Here is a 23,214-nt window from a genome sequence, read left to right on the forward strand (position 1 = left end):
CAAAGTAACTAAAGCTATACAAAATAGATAAGTAAAATGTATTATAGGCAAGTAGGACAAAATTAAAATACTCAATTAAAAGTACGGCATTGTTGTAAAATGTTTGTTTATAGCACTTCAATAAGAAATTCATGTTGTTTAGGTTAAAACACTCTAAAGGAAATGTTCAATTATAGTGTGATTAAAACTCACTATTAACATTATTTACAGTACTTGATTTACAGCTGATTTGTGAAAAGGTAGCCTACACAACCTTATTTAACAGTAATTTAGTTTTACTGCGAATAGTCACAGGAAGTGCTTTTATTTTGAAGTAGGCTACACGGAAGTTGTCTGTTGTGTAGCCTACTCTTGCTAGCTTACTGAGAAGCAACATGTCCGTCAGGCTCAAGTTGTTCACTTTCTTGTTTGTAAAACTGCAACATATTGAACAGTAAATGGTCACAGTAAAAGACAAGCGCTTTTGGTCGTCATTCGAAGCGATTCCACTACATGCATAGTTACTCTCTACGGCTGATAAAATGCAATGATATTTACGTGTAGCAAGCCTCAGCATTAATTTCCGACATGTTTATATCTGTCAGCCGCTGACGTACCGTCACCTGTTGGGACATACATGCTGTCCGTACCGTCTCTGGTTCTGGCTCTGACCACGGGAACAGAAACAGGACAGCTCACTTCAACGCAGCGTAATAACTCCTGAAAATAATATCCATCTCGCAAATGTATCGGTCTCTGCAGTCATCTCAACCATCGAATACAGCGACAGGAAAATAATACGGCTTTTTTTTTCCTGTGAAGAAATGTGTCGCGGTGTTGGTGAATTCTTAAAAAAAACAAAACACCACTAAATGTTAAAATGCGTTGTAACTCGCGTTACTGAGATTGTAACGAGTATAATATTACCGAAATTTAATTAGTAATGCGTTATATTACTGCATTACAGCAAAAAGGAATACATTACTGTAATTGCGTTACTTTTGTAACGCGTTACTCCCAACACTGGTCCTCACCATAGCTCTGCCTGTACACCCTCATACTGGACCAAGTAGAAAACCCCATAAGCTGAAGGATGCCTTTGTTGCTAATGAGCTTTTCATTTTTGAGAGCAACATTGTGTTATTTCTTCATTCAAAAGTTGCAACACTTTGATTTTTGATACTGTGGCACTAGTAATGGCACATCAGATGAATTCACACCAGGGCCTTTATCAGATGCAGACATGAGGAGATTATCACATCATGTCTTTGTGCTATCAGTCAAAACTCATTCTAATTTGAGAGCAAAGTTTTAAAGTTCACACACTTTCATCAGCTGTGTGTTTTTTCGGCGTTCATCCCTCATACTGACTGGCTAAAAAAAGCCAGTATCTGCCATGTACCTATAGAGCTCAGGTTCCCGAAGTGATTTTCCCCATTCACTCTCTCCATTTCAGAAAATGTTTATAGAAAGAGTTTTAAGCCTGGAATCAAGCCAACCAGCTACGAGATGAATCATGACCATAAAACATTTCATTTGGCGCATTTTGAAAATGGCAAACATTTCCTGTGTAACAGTGAGCTTCACCAATTAGAGACGTCGCTATTACACTAAGAAATATGGGTAGTGTAGTACTTCTGCATGACAACGCTTTTCCTAAAACAAGGTAGATTTCATACGGACTTCTCTTGGATGGTTTAGGTCAAAGATCCATCTTGGATGGTTTAGGCCAAAGATCTTTAAGAGGGGGTCCTGGACCCCTATGGGGGTCCTCAGAATTACTGCAGGGGGGCCACCAAATTATTGTTAATTTTGTGAATGTTTTTTTCAACAATTAAAATTTCTGTTAAATGGCGTTACTCGCGCTACTAGCGTACCTGCCGGTGTAGAGGTGTAGACACCAACAACGTTTCTTTCCGTCATCATATGGCGCCTATTCGTATCTTTGCATTGACTTTGTATGGAATCGTGCCGCCGAATTCGCGTGAAACGCATTTGGTGGGAACACGCCATAAAGATTCACTGTGCCACATGGATGTTTAACATGAACATGATTTATAACATCATGTCAACAATAATTTTTTTAGCTTTGTATTCTATTCGCTAAAAAGGTATGTATAAAGGCTTTAGGCCGCCCCACACATTATTGTAGGCCCAGTTTAATATGCAATTTCCTTTCATACAATATATGTAGTAGGTGGTCCCTGCTCTGTCTCTCTCAGTTAAAGGGGTCCTTGGCTTAAAAACATTAAATACCCCTGGTTTAGACATTATGGCTAATAATCAAAATCCTTATAGAGAAAATGAATGGGATTTTAACTTCTGGAACCTCACTGTTGAGCTCTATATGGGTGTGCTCCGGGTGTCAGCAGGCTCAGTCCCAGTGGATGGGCCAATCAGAGGAGCTGTTTTCTCTCGTCTTTCCCGTCATTCTGCCTGCAGCCTCCAGCAGGGAGTGTGTGCTTTCCTGTTCGACCCCTGGTGGCAGGTTCAGCCAGAGGCTAAGAGTTCAGCAGGCATACATTTTTCTCTGCCTCCTCTTAAGCCAGACTCGCCGTGTGCGCTTGTCTGTCACCAGCCTTTATTTCACAAATGGGGCTTTCTGTGTATGTTAACATGCGGGAAAGTCGACTCAAAGTTCAATCACGCAGAAAATGGAAAAAGGCTCTCCGGCACATGATAGGGCCTATACGCCAGCATACAGGTACCCATTGGCCACCCCCTCCTTCCACACACACACACACACACACACACACACACACACACACACACACACACACACACACACACACACACACACACACACACACACACACACAATGAATCCACGTTTATGTGTCCCATCTGTCTGCAGGTGGTCACACTGCCTCCCAGACGCAGCCATGAGTTTCTAATAGGCAGCGGGGATGAATTGTTGGCACTGCCTCTCCTCAGTGTGGGACTACCCAGCCATGACAAATGCTCCAAAGGCATATCAGTAACAAAAGTATTTTTTCTCTCGATGTATGTTAAAGTGTGCCGCACCTCCTGGGGAAGAAGGCTAAAATGCATTGTTTTTGTGCTCCAGTAGTCATACTTCCTCATCTCAGGTGGACACCATGTTTAATACAGGGCAGGGATGTTACCGTGTGTGTGTGCGTGTGTGTGCATGGTGGGGGGGTTGGGGGCATTGATCTTGTGGATAAAATGAAACACTTCTTTTATCAAAGCAACCATACACACACACACACACACACACAATAAATTAGGAGATCAGAGATTAGAGAGCACATGTCAACCAATGTGAATTATGTTGAGGATATATTGCTCTTGTATCAATATTTAGGTTACAGCTAAATTATATATTTATGTAATAGTTCAGAACAAACAAACAAAACATGGTCACTTATGGATCCAAAATATCAAGATTTAAAAGGTTTTAAAAAAGTTATGTTTTGGTATCAGTACTGAAACTCCAGCCCAATTTATTTGCACTTGTACTCTGTTTTAGTTATATGCTTGCATAGACACAAAATGCAATAGCATCTATTTACTCCCCTCTCTCCCCTATCAGATGGCTTTGTGTGTCAGACCTCTGGCTTGCCTCCAGTTTTGTGTCTCACCATACATCTGGTTTATGTGCAAGCTGCTTCGGACTGCTCTCTGCCAACAACACAGGGAAACCATTTGGAGCAATGAGATGACCTGACTTCAATGAAAGTCTGTTTGTCCTCATCATTGAAACCAGGTCACACTGGAGTTGTTTGAAGAATGGAGAAGTAAGGCTGACTTTCCCTACTGACGTTGTTTACTTTCCAATCATGAATACCACTTCAAATTCAGACCAACAAACTTTTCCAAATCCTAATGCAGCACCATTATGCCAGCTTTATGCAAGTCTACTTAAAGATTCTGACGAACTTTTAAGCAGTCGATGCTGTGTCACCGGTTCATAACGAGTCACAGAGACTCCTTGCTGCTCAAACTGCTCCTCAAACCCAGAGAAGAGCGAGAATCGATAGATTTATGAATCATCTCTTTCTAATTAACCTTGGTGATCATCTTACTTTCTCATCCCTTATTACAGAGGTAACATTCATCATCACGTATGTGCCGCAGACTTGTTAAGTCTTCCCTCGAGCCACTGAAGTCGCCGAATGCAAAACTGCAAATTCGACGTGCACAAAAAGTCACACAGGGTGAATGTAGCGGAAGATTAGATTAAACCGCCAGGGAATTCCATGCAAGGACGAGGGTCCAGTAATTATAAGAGCTTGTCCCTTACCATCAGTAATTGAGTTTACTCTGATGAAGTACGGAAGAAAGTAATCTAATCAGTAGAGATGCTGGAGAGACTGGTCTCCATTTTGTGTGCATGTGGACGGCGGTTTGGTCGTTGCATTGATTCAAAGTCTGGTACATTTTCACTTCCAGGTGCTAAGTGTGTTATGATTGCACTATCGTGAAGTACTGTTTGTGCTTTTGTATATGCAAATTAGGAGCACATCTCCCAAAAACAACACTGTTTAATGTTTCCTGATTGGTCCAATTTTATCCATAGACTGTATATAAAGATGGATGGCGCGTCTCCACATCCTCCCACTGTACAAAAGTGAAGCCAAAACATCCGTCCGGCCAATCACTAGTCAATCACAGCTGTCAATCATGATGTTTCATACAGTTTTAATAGCATCAAATAACTAAAAGACATACTGATCAGAAAAATTACCAAACATCAGCGTGATCACAACTACCTAAAATGAGAGAAACCATTTTTGGGAAAAATGTATTTGACCTGTACTTTAAGTCTTTAGTTTGGTACGTGTCCGATCCGCTAACATGGAGGGGGCAGGGCTTATGACCTATGCAGCCAGCCACCAGGGGGCGATCCAGATATTTTGGCTTCACTTATACAGTGTTTGCATTAACCCCTGGGTTTAACCAAAGCGAAATATTGGAAGATTGTATTTTTCCCAGTGGCCTCTCTCTACTTCCTATGCTTGTGTGACAGAAACAGCACCCTCTTCCTGTTCCATGCTGTAAAACGGTCCATCAGATTTACAGCCAGATCTGACCTGATGGTAAACAATTCAAACTGTACTTGGGTATGCAATAACCTTTAGGCAGATTTTAGAGACCTACATCATTTAAAGTAATAATCTCGAAGTGTCGAACTGTTACGTCAATATCTATTGCGGTAAGACAACGGTGATTAAGCCTATGGCCCACTGATGAAAGCTCTTGCATTTGCACATTCCTGGAAAAAAAAATCACAAGCGGCTCACAGTTAGTGACGTGTCTTCCATCGCCAGCAATGATTGGTCCACCAGAAAGGGTAGGCGGAGCTAACGCAACAGACTCGCTCTTCTACTCACTTGTGTGTGAAGCGGTGTACTGTTTGAAACCTTGGAAAAGGGGGATCCAAAAACTCTAGATTATAACTCTAGCTAACTACGCAGTCCTACCACAGGTTTCATGCTATTCCACTGATGGGCAGGTGGTCGCTATAACACACCAATAAGCATAACTAACTAATAAGCAATGTGCCAACGAAGACAGTGAAGAAGATCACTGCTAGCAAGCTTTTTAATGACTTTGAAAATGTTTTCTAAAGTAAGGAAATGCATTAAACACATTTGTTAGATCTCAAGGATACACATATTGTGTTTTGGTGAAAAATAGAAACTTTTTTTCATTTACAAGAACACCTCACAGAGCACATTTAAGCCCTTGTGGCTCTATGAGGTGATTTGAGCTAAATGCTAACATCTGCATGCTAACATGTACTCAATGGCAAAAAGCGATGCACTCAATTACCCCTAAATGCTGATGTTTAGCATGTTCATGTTCACAGTGTTAGTTTAGCATCTTAGTAGCATGCTAACTTTTGCTAATTTTGCCAAAGAGGGTTGAATGTCATTAGTTTTGCAGGTATTTGGTCATAAACCACAGTGTTGGACAAAGTTAAATTGTACCCTGATGACATCAACACATTTCAGGGAATCATTGATATGATTATAACTGATCCTGAGGATTTCCCCTTGCTCCAAAGTGGTGGACCTAGCAACTGACTGACTGAGCGACTTTGTGCGTTTTCACTCCTATAGTTTGTTTGCTTTGGTCTGAATCAGTTGATGATTTTGTAAACTTGGAGCGATTTTGGTCCATGGTTTGACCACGGAAATAAGTGTGAGTACACGGCGAACTCGACCGCAGCCTAATTCTCTGAGAGAAACACTGCAAGCTGCTACATTTTGCACGTTCTGCTGCATCGCAGATTGCTAAACACACCTTACTACAAGAGACATTCAGCTCAGACTTGCGGGGTATATAGTTGGTGCGGTTCGAAGTAGGGCTGGACAATATATCGATATTACATTGATATTGTGATATGAGACTAGATATTGTCTTAGATTTTGGATATCGTAATATCGTGAAATGACATAAGTGATGTCTTTTACTGGGTTTACAGCCTGCATTACAGTAAAGCGATGTACTTACCAGACTGTTCTAGCTGTTCTGTTATTTGCCTTTTCCTCACTTAGACATTATGTCCACATTACTGATGATTATTTATCTAAAATCTAAGTGTGAAGATATTTTGTTAAAGCACCAATTGTCAACCCTAGAATATCGCCGAAATATCGATATCGAGGTATTTGGTCAAGAATATCGTGCTATCTGATTTTCTCCCTAACGCCCAGCCCTAGTTCGAAGTCGGATCACATTCTCACCACAAACGAACCGCTCCAGAGTTTGTTTAATAGCATACCGAGACCCCGTCTTCATGCTGGTCTTGGTACACCTGTTTGTTCCACTTTTGGTGTGCACCCAAGTGCGATTGCCGCATTCTCACCTGCCCAAATGAACCGCACCAACGGGGCAAACAAACCCTAATGCAATTCAACCGAACTAAACGAGGCAGGTCTGAAAGCGCCTTTACTGACCATTACCATCCCTGAAACTGCTAGAATGGCTAAACTCAACCTCCTGATACCAAAGGAGGGTTTTCTGGGGCTTTAAAATATTTAGGAACACATTTTGTTATATATTTAAATGTGTTTTTTTTCTATTACCAGTGTCTATTACCATGTCTAATTGCATCGGTCAGTCATTTGAAACCAAGCCTCTTCATCTTCTTTCTTCTCTTGTTTGCATTTCCTGCAGCCATTGAAACACAGAGCACTAGTTCTGAGGAGCTGGTCCCCAGCCCGCCGTCCCCGCCGGCCCCTCCTAGAATCTACAAGCCCTGCTTCGTCTGCCAGGACAAGTCCTCTGGTTACCACTATGGTGTCAGTGCTTGTGAGGGCTGCAAGGTAGGACTCCCGTACCTCCTCAGACTGTAACACTATGTGTTTTCTCTCTGTGGTGCTGACACAAAGGGGCATTTTCAACCTGAGTAGTTATTATTAGACACTGAGGTGAGAGTGTAGAGCTGACCTTTATTTTCAAGGTTTCTTCATACTTTTTGATACCAAATTGAGAAACTGATCCGATCATCAAGATTTAACGCAGTCTGAATTATATGTTGACCTATTTTATTTTTTTCTGGAGGCCTTTTGTGAAGTACATTTCCGACCTTTGAAGGAAATCCTTGCTTTGTACTTTCTACTTTTGTTATTGCATTTCAGAAAATTGTTTATTGCCAAGTATGTTTTCAGATACAAGGAATTGTATGTGTGTCACACCACCTTGATGAAGTGTTTGGGCGCCTGAAAAAGGCATTTTAAGAAGCCGACAGGAAGCTTGATACGTGTAAAAAACTGTGCTCTGGACGGAGACCAGTGAAGGATATTAGAAACACTTTTCCGGTGAGCGCTGAGCGTTACTGCGCAGCCTCCAACTGAGAGAGACGACGTAAATGTGACATGAGCAACCTGTCTGAAAGTTGTAAGTCTTCTGGTAGCTGTGCCAAGAGAAATCTCAATCATTCACAATCTTGCAGAGACGGAGAGCGTAGGTATATGTAAGAAGATAACTCTTAGCAGCTAATTATTGCTAACTAAAATGCTAGTTAACGTTAGTAATTAAACTTAAACAGCTAATGTAAGTCGAAACTGCCTGCAAGCTTTTCATGTACTATATGGTAATTCCTCTACTATGCGACAGTAAGTCGCGGGGTTATGACACAATCGTTAGCCTATTTTTACAAAAACGTCTGCTACGGAGCCATAACGTGAGATACAAGGTAATGGAGCCTTTTATACATTGTCGTGTTTCTTAAGAAATAAATGGACAAACAAAGTCTTTAAACGCTTCAGATGTAAAGTTATTCGCTGTCAAAGTGACGTCAAAATGAATGGCAGTCAATGGAATGCTAACGGCGGGTGAGCGCCATAGACAGTATATAAACTGGACCAACCGATCCCGTTGCTCTGGACGGAGACCAGTGAAGGATATTAGAAGCACTTTTCCGGTGATGGCTGAGCGTTACTGAGCAGCCTCCAACTGAGCTTGAAGACATAAATGTGACGTGAGCAACCTGGCTGAAAGTTGTAAGTCTTCTGGTAGCTGTGCCAAGAGAAATCTCAATCATTCCCAATCTTGCAGAGACGGAGAGCGTAGGTATATGTAAGGAGATAACATAGGCACAGGCTAATTATTGCTAACTAAAATGCTAGTTAACATTAGTAATTAAACTTAAACAGCGAATGTAAGTTGAAACTGCCTGCGAGCTTCTCCTGTACTATACGGTAATTCCTCTACTGTGCGACAGTAAGTCGCGGGGTTATGACACAATCGTTAGCCTATTTTTACAAAAACGTCTGCTACGGAGCCATAACGTGAGATACAAGGTAATGGAGCCTTTTATACATTGTCGTGTTTCTTAAGAAATAAATGGACAAACAAAGTCTTTAAACGCTTCAGATGTAAAGTTATTCGCTGTCAAAGTGACGTCAAAATGAATGGCAGTCAATGGAATGCTAACGGCGGGTGAGCGCCATAGACAGTATATAAACTGGACCAACCGATCCCGTTGCTCTGGACGGAGACCAGTGAAGGATATTAGAAGCACTTTTCCGGTGATGGCTGAGCGTTACTGAGCAGCCTCCAACTGAGCTTGAAGACATAAATGTGACGTGAGCAACCTGGCTGAAAGTTGTAAGTCTTCTGGTAGCTGTGCCAAGAGAAATCTCAATCATTCCCAATCTTGCAGAGACGGAGAGCGTAGGTATATGTAAGGAGATAACATAGGCACAGGCTAATTATTGCTAACTAAAATGCTAGTTAACATTAGTAATTAAACTTAAACAGCGAATGTAAGTTGAAACTGCCTGCGAGCTTCTCCTGTACTATACGGTAATTCCTCTACTGTGCAACAGTAAGTCGCGGGGTTATGACACAATCGTTAGCCTATTTTTACAAAAACGTCTGCTACGGAGCCATAACGTGAGATACAAGGTAATGGAGCCTTTTATACATTGTCGTGTTTCTTAAGAAATAAATGGACAAACAAAGTCTTTAAACGCTTCAGATGTAAAGTTATTCGCTGTCAAAGTGACGTCAAAATGAATGGCAGTCAATGGAATGCTAACGGCGGGTGAGCGCCATAGACAGTATATAAACTGGACCAACCGATCCCGTTGCTCTGGACGGAGACCAGTGAAGGATATTAGAAGCACTTTTCCGGTGATGGCTGAGCGTTACTGAGCAGCCTCCAACTGAGCTTGAAGACATAAATGTGACGTGAGCAACCTGGCTGAAAGTTGTAAGTCTTCTGGTAGCTGTGCCAAGAGAAATCTCAATCATTCCCAATCTTGCAGAGACGGAGAGCGTAGGTATATGTAAGGAGATAACATAGACACAGGCTAATTATTGCTAACTAAAATGCTAGTTAACATTAGTAATTAAACTTAAACAGCGAATGTAAGTTGAAACTGCCTGCGAGCTTCTCCTGTACTATACGGTAATTCCTCTACTGTGCGACAGTAAGTCGCGTGGTTATGAAACAATCGTTAGCCTATTTTTACAAAAACGTATACTACGGAGCCATTACGTGAGATACAAGGTAATGGAGCCTTTTATACCTTGTCGTGTTTCTTTAGAAATAAACAATGGACAAATAGAGTCTTTAAACGCTTCAGATGTAAAGTTATTCACTGCCAATGTGGCGCCAAAATGAATGGCAGTCAATGGCGCCATAGGAGCTACGCATTCCGGGGAGAGGCTTACCCCCTTGGTGAGCGCTAGGTAGCATCAAAATGGCGCCATAGGACATACGCTTTCCAGACGTTCACTTACCCCCTTGTTCTGAAGGCACTTTTAACTTCTCAGCCTCAGCTAATTGGACCCTACCACCTGCACCGGTGATTAAAGGGGGAGCTGAACTGAAACCTTAACACTCTGTATCAGAAAATACCATTACATTTAGATAGAACAGTTACTGCTGACATTACTATTTATACATATATATGCACTCACAACAATAAGCACCCCACATAATAAAAAAATGTAATTTGCTGCAGAACTATCTTACCCATTGTTGTACAACTTAGGAGTTCTCAACCCCTCCCTGCTGAGAGGACCTAATCAGGCATACCTGCATGCACTTGCCTTGATTAAGCTGGTGAGCAGCTGATCTACCCCCCACATCACAGGCAGAACCATAGCAAAAACACTATGAACCCATAAACCCACTAAACAGGCCTATGTCAAATTATAAAGTAGCAACTTAACTAAAACATTAAACTAAAACATTACGCTGAATTAATTTTAGGAACAGAGACTAGTACAAAGGGAGAAAGGCAGCCTTTTCACAATGTGTATAAATGGAACCTATTTCATTAAAATAATTTCTTACTCACTGTGACTTTTATTCTTGTAGTTGTATATTATTCTATTTAAGCCTGTTTGGCTTGCCATGGCCATTTTTAATTGCTCTTTAATGTTTTATGTAAAGCACTTTGAATTGCCATGTTGCTGAAATGTGCTATAAAAATAAAGTTGCCTTGCCTCACAACCTCCAGTCTGAGCTCCGGTACCAAAATTTGGCACGGTTTGATTTAACGTGAATCGGTCTTCAATAGTACTGACATAATTCGGTCGGTACCCAAAAAAGTACAGAATTTTGGACCCAACCCTAGTCAGGACCCCTGGGCGTCACTTTGTACGCTTTGGGTTCCCCTTTAGCGTCATATTCCAATGCGCTTGGTCAGGACCCCTTGGCGCCACTTTTTGACGCTCTGGGTTGAGACCCAAGGCGACGTTTGATTTGAGTTATCTATCTATATACAAAAGAAACATATTTTCCTACATACCTGTAAGGGTAATTAGCCATGTGGATATGTTTGGTTTTTATTTTTCGCTGGCTTTTGAATGCTTTGAGCAACACAACTCTGTCTTTGCAACACAACTCTTTGCCTCAGTTGTATTGTTTTAGCTGCAGAAAAAAAAATACAAATAATAGCAAAGTCAAACTACAGTAACTGCGGGGATAAAGAACAAAGAGGGTGAGAAAATGTGTTTTTTAGTAATTTTGTGTGAACTGTTCCTTTAAGACATGACAGTTCGTCCTCAGTCTCAGTCTGCTATTCTCAAATGTTCTACTTTTAGAAATTCCTTCCAACATCTGCTCTGCCAGCACTTGTCTGTCTTCTCCCACTTACAGTACAGCAGCTGTTGCTAGGCAACAGCTCACGCCCACATGCACATAGACATATAAACAATACTCACTAGCCTAGTCAGTGAATAGGCTGCTGTACCTTTAAAAGCAATTCAACGTTTTCTATGTAAAACAGCTGAAAATTAAAAAATGTAAACTTTACATTACTTAGTGGGAGCAGTAATGGATTACAGTAATACCCACATGGAGAAGTGCACATGTATTCCTTGCAGACAGCCTTTATGATTTCTTCCCAGGCAATGCTGTTTTCTCTCATGCAGTGGCGGAAGAAGTATTCAGATCCTTTACTTAAAAAAAAGTACTAATACCACACTGTAAAAATACTCTGTTACAAGTAAAAGTTCTGCATTGAAAATGTGACTTTAGTAAAAATGTGGAAGTATCATAAGGGAAATTAAAGTATTAAAAGTAAAAGTACTCAATTCAGAAAAATCCTCACATTTTAGAAACTGGAAACGATCCAAACAGTTCTGTCAATTAACTAAGTGTTTAATTGGCTAATCATTTCAGCTATACTTGTAGGCCTTTATATTGCTGGGTAGTTTCATTTATAATAAAAGATGGCATTTCTATAAACTACGTGTATGTGTTTTGTGTGCAAAAATCTTAATGTGTAAAGTAACTAGTAACTACAGCTGTCAGATGAATGTAGTGGAGTAAAAAGTACAATATTTCTCTCTGAAAGGTAGCGGAGTAGAAGTAGAAAGTGGCATGAAAAGAAAAGACTCAAGTAAAGTACAAGTACCTCAACATTTATACTTGAGTACAGTACTTGAGTAAATTTACTCAGTTACATTCCATTATGGCTCCCATGCAGCCAGACTGCACTGTCATGTCCTCTCTCCTCCCAGCCGCTGTAATTGAAGCAGTGGTATGTCAGGAATCCTTTGGAGCTTTTGGCCCAGAGGGAGGTGGTGATCAGCTCACTCACTATGCTCCGGGTCAAACTAAGTTCTCGGCGGGCTCCCATGATGCTTTTGTGCCAATATAAGCCTCATCTTAAAGGTCCGTCATGACCTTTGACCTCGCTGCTCTGGCATCCATTTAAAGCTATAGTGTGCCAGTATTTCATATTAATGAACGTCTGTTACATTCAAGCCATTGCCAAATGAGCTGACACATAGCTAGTCTATTTCCACATAGTTCCACTTCTGGGATTGCTCCGGTGCCGCTGAAATTCCGCCAGATGTCCCTCTTTTTGGCCAGATGTCCGTTAACTTCCTCTTTCTTTGTGTTGGGATTCTAAACTGCGGTGGATTTATGAGGACTATGGTTAACTGCTCCTCAGATCTCTGCAGGGTAAATCCAGACAGCTAGCTAGATTATCTGTCCAATCTGAGTTTTCTGTTGCACGACTAAAACAACTTTTGAATGTACACATATTCCACCAAAACAAGTTCCTTCCCAAGGCCATTTTGCAGGGGCACCGTTTCTCCATCCGGCGCTTAGCGCTGGCCATGACAATTGTGAGTGGTTTAAAGAAATGCCAATAAACCAGAGCACGTTTTTCTCCCATCCCGGAATGCTGTGTGGACTAGCCAGACCTTCCTCTGCAGCGCTGTGGAGGAATGCGAGACTAACACACAGCTAATGAAACCTATCAGCTCCACAGATCTCTCTCTGTATTTGTCAGTACGGCTATGTTTGCTAAATGGTGTAGTCCGGTGACTTTCGCGCGCAGCAGCTGTAGTGATGCGTTTTACATCACTGCTGAGGAAGGACAACAGCAGCGTTTAGCTTTGGAGACGAAGAGGACATCAACATTACGAGATAATGACCTCTTCTGTAGAGAGTCCACCATGTTTTTTTAATCCTCCGTGTCTTCTTAGATTTTACGGGATAAACTACTAGCAACTGCGAGGAGGAGGGGTGGGGATGAAGGCTTGTATCATGTGGATGCGCCGACAGTGTTGTTGGCATTACTTAGAATTCCTCATGGGGGAGACAGAAACTACACACTATTAGCCTGGTCCTACCAGACTCTGGTACATTTCATTTGTACAGAGAGTCTGGCCACTCTCAATTGACAAGTGTTAACTTCCTTGAAGGCGGGTACTCTGTTGAAGTTTAAAACTATTGGATCTGCCCAGAGCCACTCTGGATCTGCCATAACCAATCGTTAACGTTTAGTCATGACGTCCGCTTAGCATCGCTAGCATTCGCCTTAGCCAACTCCTTCACCACTAACAAAGCGAGCTGGAAAATCTAATTTTTCCCGAACCCCGTGGGGAGGAGGGCCACAACATCATGGCCACCAACAAAACTCAGCAAAGATTGTTCTTGCTCAGGCTTTAACTTCTGGATATTCGGCAGCGTTGCCACAACGGACCGAATGGCTTTGCTCGCATCTTTCTCCGCCGCCATTACGGAACTAAACTCAAACTAGCGGACGTCCTCAACGTCATCATTCTCAGCCACTCCCTCTGTTCGCTGATTGGACTGGTAAAGATTGGCCGGAGAAAACCCAAGAATATACCGCAAACCCAGACGTAGTACTGAAGGAAAATGAAAATTGAGCGGAAGTACGTAGGAGGGCGGAGCCAGGCTAATGCACTATAGCTTTAAGCAGCAATCACAACTTATATTTACAATGGCGGTGCCCTCTGTAGTTATTATGACGGAAGCAAAGCAGAAAGTAAGATGACGAAGTATAAAAGGGCCAAATTTCCACGTAAGGTGGTGGATGGGTCATGGGTGGATGAACTCAAACCACAATCTTTTTCTAACTAAACTAAGTAGTTTTGGTGCCTTAACATAACCAAACTGTGTGATCGCTATGTTCTTTGGTTTACATATGAGGATGGAAACACGCTCTTTTGCATACACATTTTAAGATAATTACCTCTTCTAAAGAGTCCATCATGTTTTTTTAACTACTCCGTGTCCTCCTTGATTTGACAGGATAAACGGTACTAGCAACTGCGTGGAGAAGGGCTGGGGGTGAAAGCTTGGGTCATGTGGCTGCGCCGACAGTGTTGTTGTCATTACTTAGAATTCCTCATGGGGGCGACAGAAACGACGCACTATAGCTTTAAGGGAGTATGACGTATGTAGACCCCAGCTTAGTTTAGGCACAACACACTGACAGATAAGTGAAGAATCATTATCACATCACTGGCTCACATATGGGCCCGGGCACAATGTGCACATTGTACGTCCCTAATTTCAGATGCAGGTGGTGAACAAAGTGCTTCTGAGAAAACAATACGGTTTCATTCCATCCACCTGCTCACTCCAGAGCGCTGATGTAAAAATAGTTCCAGCAGAATGGCCTTGATTTTTGTGACGTCCTGACTCACGAGGATTAAGCAGCGGATTATAGTTTTTTTTTTTTGGAATGTGTTGTATTTCTCTCTCCGTGGCGAAGGCATGTTGTCTGCATTACAAGGGGCAAGCCCCTTCTATTGGGTAGATGCAACCAAGCATGCTGTACAGCTGTAGGCCTTTAGCCAGCAAGAAGAGCCTTTTACTGCCCAGTTAATGTGCCAGTTAAAGCTACAAATAGACTCAAAGACAGACTGTGTGTGTGTGTGTGTGTGTGTGTGTGTGTGTGTGTGTGTGTGTGTGTTTGCGTGCGCTTTGTTTGGGGCTATGTGGATGTGTGTGAATCACATGATAAAGAAACCTCATGCACATTAACATGCATGCACATCAGCTGCAATGTAATAAATTCACACTGCACAGAAAGCCAGTCCCGGCCCTATAGATCACTCTTTTACTAACGGGTGTGGAAACATTGTTGGTTTTCAGCCCTCACAGAAACATCTAATCATTAATGTGAATTTGGGACAATGCAGAGTTTGGATGTTTTCCCAGAAATGGCAGTAATCCACGTTCATGCCAGGAAACATGATGCTTTTTATATACAGCCATCAGACAATATCAGTACGGTAATATCTAAAGACATGCAACACTTGTATCTGTTCATTTTAAAATGACCCACTCTTAGAAAGCACATCATTCTTTTTAAATGGACTTGTTTATTTCGGTGAATGCTGAATTGTGTTTTCCATTCCTCTATTGTAAGCAGTATATTGAAAATTCGGACCATTATGAATCACCCATGCCACAGACACGTCTTTCTTCAGTTACATTGGCACTCAAATAAAATGGCTGACAGGAAATATAGTGAACTACATAGTAAAAAGGACTTTCCATGCTTTCCATTCTGCCTCCCTCGTGTGTCTTCCTCTTCCTCCCAGCTGGGATGCCAGAGACAGATGCGAGGACAGAGGTAATGTATTTACCAAATGGGACATCCTCGTTCCTTCCAGCGACATTTTAGGAGACGGCAATTACAAATGATGCACAGCATTTTAACTGTCAAATGTGTGAAGAAATGTGGGAGACATAAAAACAGCTATAAATGCTCTGAATAAAATCTATAGCCTAATTAGTCTGTGAAAGACCACAGGTACAGTCAGTCTGACGTCCTTTTCAGGCTCAGCCTGATATTATAGGACTATAATAATAACCTCAACTGTGTATCTGTATTGTTTTCCTGAATGATCCAACATGGAAGGAGGAAGAAGTCAGTCTTTTGTATGGTGCCTCTGCAAAATAGCCTTGGGAAGGAACTTGTTATGGTGGAACATGTGTACGTTCAAAAGTTGTTTTAGTTGTGCAACAGAAAACTCAGATTGGACAGATAGTCTGGATTTACCCTGCAGAGATCTGAGCATAGACAGTGCAAGAAATCGACATAGACTATGACGGAGACCAGTAAAGCCAGTAAAGCATTTTTCCGGGAATGGCTGAGCGTTACCGCGCAGCCTCAAACTGAGCTTGACAACGTAGATGTGACGTGAGCAACCTGTCTGAAAGTCTTCTGGTAGCTGTGCCAAGAGAAATCTGAATCATTCCGAATCTAGCAGAGATACCGAAGTATTTCCAATCCATCAAAACGTTGCTGAAATATTTTGTTCCGATGCTTTCATGGACTCTGTATGGGCTTCTCCCTTGACTGTATGCCTCCATGTCGCCCCGATTGCCTGCGAGCTTCTCCTGTACTATACGGTAATTCCTCTACTATGCGACAGAAAGTCGCGTGGTTATGACACAATTGTTAGCCTATTTTTACAAAAACGGCTGCTACAGGGCCAGAACGTGAAATACAAGGTAATGGAGCCTTTTATACATTATCGTGTTTCTTTAGAAATAAACACTGGACAAATAGAGTCTTTAAACGCTTCCGATGTACAGTTATTCGCTGTCAAAGTGATGCCAAAATGAATGAGACTCTGATGGCTTGTTAGCCTTAGAATCTCCCCATAGGAGGTACGCTTTCCAGATGCTCGCTTACCCCCTTGGATCTGAGGAGCAGTTAACCATAGTCCTCATAAAGCCACCAGAGTTTAGAATTACAACACAAAGAGCGGAAGGTAATAGACATCCGGCCAACAATAAGGACATATGGCGGAATTTATGGCGGCAACGGACCAATACAGGAAGGGGAAGGTCGTGGATATAGACTACATGTCAGTTAAACGTACGTGCCGACCCAGAGCATCAGGAAGTGTCCCGACTGAGAAAAATACGGTAAAGGGCTAGAAGTTAAAGGAGACATTTTGCATCAGAAAACGAACGCCTAAGTCACTTGACCAAGCATCACTTTTTGACACGCTGGGAGTGAGAATGTGTTGAAAGGCTCACACACAATGAAACGTTTTTTTCCATGGGACACTAACAAGTGATTGGTGGGAAACAATTGTTGTTGTCGTGGTTTGTGGCTAATGAAGTTATCAAAGTCTGCTAAGCATCTGTGACTTTGTTCTGGAAAAGGTGCTATATTATCTATTACTGAAAAAGAAAAAGAAGTTAATTTAACTAATATAGATTAATCATTAAAGTCAATGTCAAGCAGGTAAATCACAAATAGTTTCTGGTGCCAGCTCCTTGCATGTTAATACTGCTTTACTTTGTTTTCTGTGATTGTAAACCGAATGTTTTTCCTCGCCACTGAATGCTTGCTCTTGGGGGAACTACTTGAATTGTTGGGGCTTTATAAATTATAGAGTGTGGTCTAGACCTACTCTATCTGTGAAGTGTCTCGAGATAACTCTTGTTATGATTTGATACTATAAATAAAATTGAATTGAATTGAAAAATTGAATGTCTTTGGGTTTTGGACTGTGGGTCGGACAAAAAAAAAGACCTTTGAAGGCGTCAAGATTGCTATCTGGTAAATTATAATGTGTATTTTTCATTCATTTATTTTTTGTCGTTGTTTTTCCTATAGTTTAAGTACAGAAAGAACAACGTCAAAAAAGGAAGAATATCAGTCAGTGCTCTGTTACACTAACTCAAACACAAAAAGTAATGCAGCATTACAAAACACCATTCCATTGTCATTCCATTGTCATTGTCTTGGCTGACAGACAAGCCAGTGTTTTTTTCTTCCTATTTATTATTTTTTATATCTTATAGACTAAATGATTATTTGAATAATCATTTCTTAAACTATAGAAATGTAAAATATTAGCAATTTGCAAATTCATAAAACAGAAAAAAACACCAAAACTTGACAATTGAGAAGCTAGAACTAAAGAATGTTTGACATTTTTAGATGATGATGGACTTTTTTTCCCTTTGTCTGTCAACCTGAATATTATTCTAACAGGAGACCAAGGGCACAAAGAACAGCAGGAAAAACAAGATGAATACAGTAGGTAGTGGCACTTTTAACAGTGTTTGATTCTATTACGACTGAGTTTTTGTGTTGGTCAGCCTCGACAGATTTGCTGTGTGCACAGAGGCTGATTTGAATTGTTAAAACAGGGTGCAGGCATATGGGCCTCCAGAAGCACATGCATATGCATCAGATGACAGTTTCATCTGTGTTGACCCAAAGTCAAGTTGAGGCAGCCTTCACATTCAGTCACCCCTACACTTCCTGCTCATTTGACACCTTTCACAATGTCCTTCTGAAAACTCCAGATGAAAACTTCACCAATTGTACCAGGTACTTTGGAGGAGGAAGGAATCTGATTTAAGTTCCTGTAATGATTTCTGTACCAGCTCGGCTGTTTATTCCACTGACGAAAACATGAGGAAAAATTCAATATAAGTATAATATTCTAGACTCCATCTAGGTATATTTTACTTTCCAAGCATGAGGAACTGGCTATCAGATATGTGTCTACCTGTAAAGCCTCATATTTTGGCATCATTTCCTGCAGCTAATGTTTCGCTCCCAATCAAGTGCATCTGAGTTTCTCACGGAAGAGGAAACTTAAAGGGCTAAAGACAAATTGTGAAAAGTCATCTTATTTCAATAGCAACAACTTTCCAGTAACAGTATCCCTGCTCAGAGAGCACAATGTCAACATATTTCATAGGATTATTTTTTAACCAGAAAATTGTTCCCATGAAAATACATTTTTAAAGCCCCTTTGAAAGATGCGCTTGGTGCCTTTAATGTGCTGGCGAATTTCACAAGTTGTTCAATTGATGGAGGCCAAAAACAGAGCAAGAAGGAGATTGAATATTGTACTTACATTCATCGGGACACAAACAAGACTCCAAATGAATGATGAAGTGGATCCGTAACTGCCGGATGTGTGAATAAGCAACTGTTGACCTTCCACTTCCGGGACTGCTCTGTTGCCGCTGGAAATTCCGCCGTATGTCCTTTTTTTTGGCCGGATGTCCATTACCTTCCGTTTTCTTTGTGTTGGTGTTGTAAACTCTGGTGGATTTATGAGGACTATGGTTAACTGCTCCTCAGATCAGTTCAAGTTCAGATCAAGGTATCTGTCCAATCTGATTTTTAAATTTAAACAACTTTTGAACGTACACATCTTCCACCAAAACAACTTCCTTCCCGAGGCTATTTTGAAGAGGCACCGTGGCTCCGTCCGCCGCCGCCCAAGACAATTGTGATTGGTTTAAAGAAATGCCAATAAACCAGAGCACGTTTTTCTCCCATCCCGGAATGCTGTGTGGACTCGCCAGACCTTCCTCCACAGTGCTGTGGACACGCAAGCGGTTTCAGGAAAGTGGCTGCATGTGTCCGACAATGCACAGAACATTAACCGGTACAAACCTACAGCTGTCCGCGTACACGGAGTGCAGAAAATGTGTCAGAGCCTCAGAGACAGGTGAACTGAGACTCCGTTTCCTGCTTCGGTCAATGGTTAATGATCGGTTAACATTTAATTTCATAGTTCTATCTTTTGGAAGGCTGGCTGCCAAAAATCGCCACTTACTAGCTAATTTATTAGCCTGAGGTAAACGGTAGCTATCAGTAACCAGAAGTGATGTGGTGGCTGGCGTCTGGTGTGTGCGCCAGTGTTTGTGTGCGTGCGTGTGTCAGCCCGCCCCGCGAAGCTCAAACATGCAGACAGCAGAGCAACAGAAAGTAGCTGCAGCTTCGCCAAAATGAAGACTGAAAAAACGGAACTATTTTTGGTACAAACATTTACTCGCCATGTGGCAGATAGCCACATAGATATAGATAGATATAATTTATTAATTATATATTATTATTTAAATTTAATATTTAGTGTTTAATAAATAATTGTTAAATGTAGTACAGAGTCTGTAGTCTATCGCACAAACAAGCCTATATGTATGATACCACTGGAGGTAAGGTTAAGGAATAGAATGTATGCAGAACACTTTAGTTAAATGACATCTTAACATGTTTTGCATAAGCCCTGAAATGTCCAGAAAGAAAGACGGCTTGAATTTGTACGTGTGTCTTCAGCGCTGACAGGCCTTTAGGAACCAAGACAAAACTTTGAGCCATGAACACTCCTCCCCCTCCCTCTTTCACTTGTTGGGTCCTGAGGCGTTGACACAGCAGGATTAGTTTGATGGAACTGGTTTGACAAGTGGGAGACCATAACCTCTTTGAATAAAACACAATTCAGAATCCTCACACTGGAAACGAAGCACTTCTCTATCTGAACTCCCAGCCCTCTCTACTCTCTGTTTTTCCACCTCAAACTCACAGGCAGGGATGAAACGGATGAACGAACTCACCTAAATTCACCTACAAATCGGATTTCTTAACAAACCAGATATTTTTTAATAAGGCGTTTCTTTGTTCCCAGCAAACGCTTACCTAACACTATGGGCCTGACATAAATGTACAAAAAGAATGCATGCTCCACCTTCCACACAGAAAATGACATTGATACATACAGTATATTGTAGAGAGTAAACTTTCAGACTTGCTTTAAATTAAGTATACTGCATGCAGACTGGAGTTTTTATCTTTAAAGCAGCCATATTATGCTCATTTTCAGGTTCCTAATTGTATTTTAAGGTTGTACCAGAATAGGTTTACATGGTTTAATTTTCAAAAAACACCATATTTGTGTTGTACTGCAGTGCTCTCTCTCACTGCTGCAGATCCTCTTTTCAGCTGGTCTCTATTTTAGCTACAGAGTGAGACCTCTTTTCTTCTTCTGTACTATCTTTGATTGCACTGCACATGCCCAGTAGCTCAGATGTAGATCATGTCAGCTAGCTAGCTCCATGTCTATGGAGTAAAAGAAAGGCTGTTTCTACAACTTTGGTCAGTTACAAGGCAGGATTAGCTGGGAGACTTCTAAATGAGGGCGCACATGTAAGTAGTTCTTTTGTAGATTATGGTGAACTTGTGTGTGTTGTAGCAGTGTTTTGCTATTGAGAACGAGGTAGCATGCTAGCGTTAGCCATAGCGTTAGCATGCTAATGCTACGAGCTAATGGTTGCGGTTAGCCTGCTCGTTTCGGCTTGTGACGTCACAAGCCATGCCGATTTTGAACAGCTCACCCAGAGACTGAAGGCAGGACACATTCAGAAACCGTATCTCACTCTAAACAGCATGGGTGGATTTTTTTCAAAGTTTGTATGTGTGTGGAAGCACCAGAGACACAACATAACACCCCAAATCCCAGAAAAAGTGATTTTTTCATAATATGGGCACTTTAAAGGCACATCACAGGTCTTAACATGAAATGCATGAAAATATAAATGAATGGTCTTAAAAAAAATATATTTGACAAGGGACACTGGTGTAAGCAGGTTAATGCCTATTGAGGGGTCCATTATGTTAAGGGTAACTGTTCAATGAGGTGTCCATTGTCAGGTATTAATGGACGACGGCGAGGTGTGGACCGTCCGACGCGCACCGGTTGCCTTCTTCTTTTAAAGCCCAGTTCAGACCAAAGAAAACTTGTAACTACTTGCAACGTGTCGGTCTGCAGCATTCTGAAACTGCCAGTTTACACCAATGCAACGAGACGGTGTATCATCTCCATAGCAACAACTCTTTGTACTTCCGTTACTATCTTCCGACTTTCAGTCTTTTTTGTTGCGTCTAAATATGAACCTGGATAATGTTAGTGATAGTGAGATGCTTTCTACAGTTACATTTCAATTGATTAATCAGCGAAAACACGTTTTATTTCTCTGATTCACGGCGCTCCCTCTTTTCGTCACTCTCTAGCTCGCTCGACCGTACATGCTTGCGGGTGCACGTTGAGCCTCGGTTAACAGTTTGTAACAGAAATAAAATGGATTATGGATAATTTTATTGTACCTGACTTATATGACTTCTCTATAGGCTGTTGAAACAGGTGATGTCCCTTACGTTCTAAAACCAGCCTCTGGAGACTCGACCAGCTGATTCAGCGATGCCATCAGCTGGTTTGAGTCAAGCTGAGACGGGCCGGTTTAGACCGCTAACACTTCTTTCTGCGACGTTCTTAAACGGTTTTGTCTCATCGCGAATCTTTGGTCTGAACTGGGCTGCATTCATTTAGAATTGTAAACAGTCAGTTTCAATGCAACTCCTTTGTTAGGTGTCCCATAACCCTTTTTATGGACACCCTGTAAGCAATACGTGTAAGTGTGGATGGGGATCGTTTTCATATTAAAACGCCATTTCAAAATATAGTATATATAAACGTAGTAGTGTTGATGTAGAAAATGTGTTCTGTTTTTATTTCTTATTTATTTTTGCAGTCCATCCCTGTTTGTCTGTTATTTGTTGTCTGTTAAAGTGTATCATTTATGTGCTGCCTTCTTTGCCAGGGCTCACTTGTAAAAGAGATTGTAATCTCAATGTGATTCTTTTCCCTGGTATAATAAAGGTAAAATAAAAAAATGTAGCTTTAGAGATAATTGTGGATCAGATTTGCAGGTGTGGGGTGGGTACGAACCTTATTTTCTTTTTTCTGATACCATTTCTCGCTGAGAATGGATGAATAATTGTGGTGTTAATATGTTGTTGTTGAAAGTGCACAGCATGGATTGTCAGAAAGTATTTTGCACACTGGTTTTCAGATATCCTGCTGACTAACAGACAGACAAACACGAAAGCATGACTAAAAATATAATCTCTTTGGTGTAACAATGCATTATGCAGGAGTGAAAATCTGGTAACAAGATTGGGTACTGTATGCATTTTTCTGCTCCTGTGGACACTGGTTTTTGGATGTGCACTCACATATATTTGCTAAGGGTTTAATACAAATAGTTTATATGTAGGTCTAATCAAAGTGCATATTTAGTTGTCATTTACATACAAAAAAACTAAAATCAAATTTCTCGGTGATGGTTTGCTGAATGTTCATTGCTCATAATTACCCTTCCTGTTTATTTCCCACTACACCCCAGCCTTTATACACAGCAGTGCTTTG

General features: G+C 41.2%; 1 protein-coding gene across 1 annotated transcript in view; it reads left to right on the forward strand.

Annotated features, from left to right (window-relative positions):
* Positions 1-23,214, forward strand: part of LOC116035734 (retinoic acid receptor beta) — a 125,746-nt gene that overhangs the window by 12,509 nt on the left and 90,023 nt on the right. Inside the window, exon 2 of the mRNA XM_031279032.2 lies at positions 7,126-7,274. Coding sequence (XP_031134892.1) covers positions 7,126-7,274 — 149 coding nt within the window. The remainder of the gene's footprint in view (positions 1-7,125; positions 7,275-23,214) is intronic.

Source organism: Sander lucioperca, chromosome 16, assembly GCF_008315115.2.
Source record: "Sander lucioperca isolate FBNREF2018 chromosome 16, SLUC_FBN_1.2, whole genome shotgun sequence".
NCBI lineage: Eukaryota > Metazoa > Chordata > Actinopteri > Perciformes > Percidae > Sander > Sander lucioperca.